The sequence below is a fragment of the Octopus bimaculoides genome, chromosome 10 (genome assembly GCF_001194135.2).
Source record: "Octopus bimaculoides isolate UCB-OBI-ISO-001 chromosome 10, ASM119413v2, whole genome shotgun sequence".
Lineage (NCBI taxonomy): Eukaryota > Metazoa > Mollusca > Cephalopoda > Octopoda > Octopodidae > Octopus > Octopus bimaculoides.
Window position 1 is genome coordinate 88,740,078 of NC_068990.1, and position 6,232 is coordinate 88,746,309.

The 6,232-nt window shown below is 37.6% G+C and overlaps 1 protein-coding gene across 1 annotated transcript in view; it reads left to right on the forward strand.

Moving 5' to 3' along the window:
• The window catches only part of LOC106869390 (uncharacterized), a 206,146-nt gene that overhangs the window by 175,490 nt on the left and 24,424 nt on the right, over positions 1 to 6,232 (forward strand). The window contains exons 80-83 of the mRNA XM_052970991.1: positions 50 to 283; positions 2,480 to 2,647; positions 3,544 to 3,714; positions 5,695 to 5,934. Of these exons, the coding sequence (XP_052826951.1) occupies positions 50 to 283; positions 2,480 to 2,647; positions 3,544 to 3,714; positions 5,695 to 5,934 (813 nt within the window). The remainder of the gene's footprint in view (positions 1 to 49; positions 284 to 2,479; positions 2,648 to 3,543; positions 3,715 to 5,694; positions 5,935 to 6,232) is intronic.

Here is a 6,232-nt window from a genome sequence, read left to right on the forward strand (position 1 = left end):
TGAGCATGGCTATAAAATGTACTTATTTTCTCTTTATTTTTCCTTCTAGCTGATGATACAAAAATTATGCTTCCTAAAGTTAGCATACCTGAGCAGGATGTTTTAAGACAACTTAAGAATGTGAACTTAGAGAAGTGTAATGAAGCTTGCCTTCAACATTCAGAATGTAATTCATATGAGTACAGTGAGAAAGAAAAGGCCTGTAATTTGAGTGAAGTGACTCATTTGACTGATAAACTTAAACCCAATGATGGAAATAAGGATACTTACATCATTGATCCAGGTCAGCAGAATATTTCCATTTTATTTTTATGTGCATGTCTGTGTATCTCTCTATATATGTATATGAGTGTGGAAAGCATTGGCAATGATAAATCATATTACAGTACTTCAGACTCATGGAGTGCTGTGCATAAAATATATTGTGCTTTTTCTGTGTGTGAGTGACAGCAGAGTATTTGAGAAGAACCATACATAATCGCAGCAAAAATGATGTTCTAAAAGCATTTCATTTATTCTTGTGCATACCAGGCCCTGCCCCTAAACTAATGCTGCCTCATCAAGCATTCCCCAAATCTCATTACACTAACCCCATCCTAACACCCAACCCCCAATCACTTCCCTATTTGTTGCATTAATTGGCACCTGCAGTGACTTGAGAGCCGAATTTGCATATACACTGTGTGTCAAATTATTAGACAGCTCAGTTTTTTTCACAATAACAGAGTATTTATTCATTTGAATCCTGATATTTTTCCACTGCATGATGATAACACCCATCTACATGTACTGTACCAAAATAAATCTGATGCACCCATACATAAAGAAACAACAGCCATTTTTGTTACGAGGCATCATTTCTGCCATCCTAAATTATTAGGTAGGTCTTATAAAAATGCTAATTATGCAAAAACAAACATTTATTTAATGTGACAATTAATTTTTAGTAACAAATATAATCATGATAGACTTTATAAGGAACATAATAATATGTTTCAATGGAAATAATACAAGAAATATGACATCATAAAGTTCTTAATGACAGATGTATGATCCTCCACATGAGAGAACATCCCCGACATGTTTACCCATTGAATTTTTTAAGGTAACTATTTCATCTGGTGTAGTAATACTGTCAGCAGTATCCACAATAGCTTCCCAGAGCGCATCTTTCGTTGAAAACTGTAGTCCATAGATTTTCAATAGGGGTTAAGTTGGGTGAACACGCTGGCCACTTCATCAAACAGTGTCTAGAGAAGCCTAATTACTGTAGGTATTCCAGAGATTTCTTAGCTGCATGGCAGGGTGCATTACCTTACATGAATACCAGCGCTCTCTTTAATGAAACTTTCTACTTTTTCAACAATGGCTTAAAATTGTCCCCCAAAAAGGCAACATAGGCATTAGATATCATCTTAATTCCATCTGGAACTTTCCAAGGACCAACCAGCATGTCTCCAATGATGCCAGCCCAAATCATGACTCCGCTTCCCCTTTGTTGGCATCTCAAATGATAGGACAGTTTCCACTAACTGCAACCCATCTTTTACTCCACACATCTTAATAATTACCCCTCCTCGGAACTTTTCAGAAAATAATTCCTCTCACTCCTCGGAACTTTCCAGGAAGTAATTCATCCCCCTGCTCGGAAAATCAATAGTAAAGAATTCACAAGTTGTGTCAAATTCATGATATAACAAGGGGATACAAGTTGCCAAATATCATCAGCGAAAATCAAAAACATTTGTCTCCACCTGTTGTGTGTGTGTGTGTACCATCAATATCGTCATCATTGCCATTGTTTAACCTCTGCCTTAGACGATGATGATCACTATATATATATCATCATCATCATCATCATCGTTTAACGTCCGCTTTCCATGCTAGGATGGGTTGGACGATTTGACTGAGGACTGGTGCAACCGGATGGCTACACCAGGCTCCAATCTAATTTGGCAGAGTTTCTACAGCTGGATGCCCTTCCTAACGCCAACCACTCAGAGAGTGTAGTGGGTGCTTTTACGTGTCACCCGCACGAAAACGGCCATGCTTGAAATGGTGTCTTTTATGTGCCTCCCACACAAGAGCCAGTCCAGGGGCACTGGCAACGATCTCGCTCAAAAACCCTACAAGGCCAGTCAGGCGGTACTGGCAACGGTCACGCTCAGGATGGTACATCTTATGTGCCACCCGCACAATATATATATATATATATATATATATATATATATATAAATACACACTCATAACAGGTTGAGTCAAGTGTTTTTGATTTTCACTGATGATATTTGTGCATGCATGCATGCATACATACATACATTTTTATATGTATGTTTGTATGTATGTATATATTTCTGTGTGCATGTCTTCAGATTGTTTCACTCAATATTTTTTATTGTAACATTGTCATTATCTCCTTATTCTCACCCTCCTCCAAACATACTTTCATCCTTGGCAACAATTTTCCTTTCAATTTCAGATTACACCAAAATTAACTGTGGACCACCAAAAGACATTCTTGGTGCTGAGAAGTCCTACAATACCACCACCTATAAATCTGAAGTGATCTACATTTGTCCAGGAGATGAACTAAAATCAGTCTGTAAAAAGGATAATAAATGGTCTCCAGTAAATTCTACATGTAAAGGTAATATAAATAGCTTCCTTTTTATTGTCACTGTCAGGGTAATTTTATTTTATTTTCACGCTATCTTTGCCAGAGAAAGTCTGGCTGACTTCCTGACAATTTATGCAATGTTTGTTGCTGGTGGGAGAGACAAAGGGCGTTGTCCTCAAACCAGAGACCTCCCCAAATGCTGGTAACAGAGTGGACATCATTAATTCTATCCAAGGGCAAAGTATTAAATTGGGTGATAGGTTAAGTCTCCCAATGAAAAAGTGGAAATATGGTAGACTGTTCCCTCCAGAAGACATCCATACAGTTTTCATTTACCAGATTTCATTTTTAGTTATAAAGCAAATTTTTAACAAATTTTTAACCACATAACCAAGATTTCGCCCAGGACCACAGAATTGTAAAGTAACCTTCTTAACCTCACAATTATACCAAGCGTATCTATGTAAATCTCTTAATTTCCAACTTGACATTTTTCACTTGTACCATGTATCATCACCCAAAACTCTGTGCAATATAATGGTCCCAAGTCCTTCCTCGCTAAAATTCAACAATCCTTTGAAATAGCCTTCCAGTGCTCTAACAATCCTAATCCACCACCCTTAATTATAAACCTCCTCTACTAATTAGCTCACCAATGTAACAGAATCCATTTACAACCTTCTGGGCATTTGAGAAAATCCATTTCCTGTGTGTTCTTAGTGTTTATTGTTCCTACACATCTATCACATACAAAGACTTCTTTCTTTGTTAACCTACCAGTGAGCCCAGTGCACTTCTGATGTGTCCATATGTTGCACTGGATACGCCATATGGAATTCCTACCAACTCCTTTCCTATATATTGAGCAGAGCACAACTATATAGTATACATGCAACATTGGTATCAATTTCTATTCTTAATTTCAGTTTATGCAAAAATTAACTGTGGAACTCCAAAGGAAGTTGCTGGTGCATCAAAGTCCTACAAAACCACCACCTATAAATCTGAAGTGACCTATACTTGTCCAAAGGCAGAACAACTAAAGTCAGTATGTGAAAAAAACAATAAGTGGAGTCCAGTGGCAGAAGCCTGTGAAGGTAATGTAAATAGCTCATCTCCTGTTGTTTCTGTCTATGTAATTTTGTTTTATTTTTGTATTAAATGTGTTTGTCAGAGGAAGACTAACTGAAAATATGACAAGTTCGTCAGTGTTTGTGGTTGTTGGTTGGGAAGAACTAGTTATCCTAAGACCAGAGATCTTGCATATGCCCACAACAAAGAGGACGTCATTAATGCTACCCAAAAGCCAGGTAATAATAACTAGATGACGGAGTAAGTCCAACAGCCAAGAACTTGAAGCGTAGAAACTTGTTCCTCTCCTACAGACAGGGGATCAAGAGAGGAGAGGGTGGTTAATTTCATAAGAATGTGGGAGGAGAGTGTCAGATGGTTAGAGATTGGGCTAGATGTAGATGTAGTAAGGGATGAATGAAAAAGGGTGAAGGTGTGGTCAATGTTAGATATCAGTATGGTGGGAAGGTGAGAGATAAAAGTGGCTAAAGAGAGGTGGGAATGACAAGCAGCATCACATGAGGAGTAGAAAACAGCAGCGGAGAGATGAAAGAGTAAGGAGATGAAAGAGTAAGGGGATGACATGCAGGGCGATAGAGTGCAGGGAAGTGAGAGGGTGATAACAAAAATCAGAGATACATAAGGGTTGCTATAGTCACTGGGCTAACATATCTGGGGAGGGGTTCATCAATAGTGGATATGAAAGGGTGGAGAGAATGACAGTAGATAGGAGAGATGTTAAGGATGGGGTATGGCGGACCTAAGATGTAGCTCAGAGTGGAAAGAGAAATTAATTAAGGTACAGAAAGTGGGCTGATCTATGGAAAGTAGTATGAACAGGGATGATAATGAGAGGGAGGGAGAGGTAACTGGTAGTGCCATAGGTGAGGATGGAGTATGTATTGATTCTGCTCACTGACTTCAGCAGCTGAGTTGTACCATGTACATATGGACTGTAAAGATAAGGATGGGATGCAATCCTTTTGAAGGTAGAATAATCTCTGTCTAGAAACTGTTTAAGAAACCCAACATCAAGGATCATCCTGAAGGTCAAGTGTTCTCTCCAATTATTGTTCTCTGAGCTACAGGTTTATGCACCATAATCCCCATCCATTCAAGCCATTTTTGCCACTCCCACTTTGCTTTCAATAATTTCCTTTAAGGACAGTACCTATTTTCCATCCTTCCCTTCTTTACAAGTGCAATTTATAAATGTAGATAATGGATTGATCAAGGAGGAAGTCACCATTGTCTGATATTTCAAACTCATTCACTACACACTCTCGTTTGATATAGTTACCACACAGGGGTAAAGTGCCTTCTCTGCCCAGGTAAAGAAGGGCATAACAGCAGCTGTTTGACATAACTTCACAACACAGCTAGGCTTAGATGTTGGATGAGTGCATGCAAAATAATTTTGATTTACTGCATGCATCTCAGAGGCCTGTCCAAACACTTCATTTACTGGAGATTTTATTTTGATCCAGGAGAGCCCTTTGTTAACACTGCCAAAGCAAGAACTTCAGAAAGCTTCCCAATGTTATTCTCTGAGCAAAAAGTCTTCCAAAACAAATTTATCAGTTCATTGTCATTGATGATCAAAGCAACACTGAGAATGCCATTGATTTATCCCACCATTAACTCCCAATAGATTGCTAGAATGAAACATCCACTAATCCCATTTCCTAAGTCATGTTTGATCCTGCATATTGTATATCCTGAAATCTTTTTGATTACATTGGATAATGTGGATACCCTTTTTAAAGATAGCTGGAAATGATTGAGGGAGTTTTATAACATATTAGGTGTCCACATAAGGGTTCTACACTAAATGTTGAACTTAATATCATAAGCTAACAGATCTGACAAAGCTTATTCTCTGATATAATCTGTTGTCTTATTCTATACCATCACCTGGCCATTCAGCGAGTTGTGATGGTGCTACATTAGAAATTATTACTATTGTTGTTGTTATTTTATTTGTCTAAATTTTCCTTTAATTCCAGTTTCTCAGATCAATTTTGTGAAAGTAAAAGATGCAGCTCTGGATGTATCTGGGAAAACATTATGGAAAGAGAAAAATGTAACAGCAGATGCTTGTGCAGAAGCGTGTTTGACTGATGAAGAATGTTTATCATTTGAAATAAAGAAAGATGATGGGAAATGTTTCTTATCAAAACAAACTGCAGCTTCCTCCAAGAAAATGAAAACAGCCAAAAGCAGAGATTACTACCAGCGAGTAAAAGGTAATTATTCTGTGCATTTTATTATTGCAATTCTCTTTTCCTCTTACTTCTGAAATTTGTGATTCCATTTGTAATTCATAATGTACAGACAACCATTTCTGTAAAGACATTGACATGTCTCTGTCTTTACAGAAAGACAGAGACATATTCCTGAAAAACAAAGAGCAATATTAGGAAATGGAAATACTGTTAGGACATTCTCATAGAGAATGTGTTCCTCTTGAACGCTTTTATGTATACCTTCAATTATAGTTTCATGTAAGAAAAGAACCTCATGGTGTTTTACTTAAACCCAAAG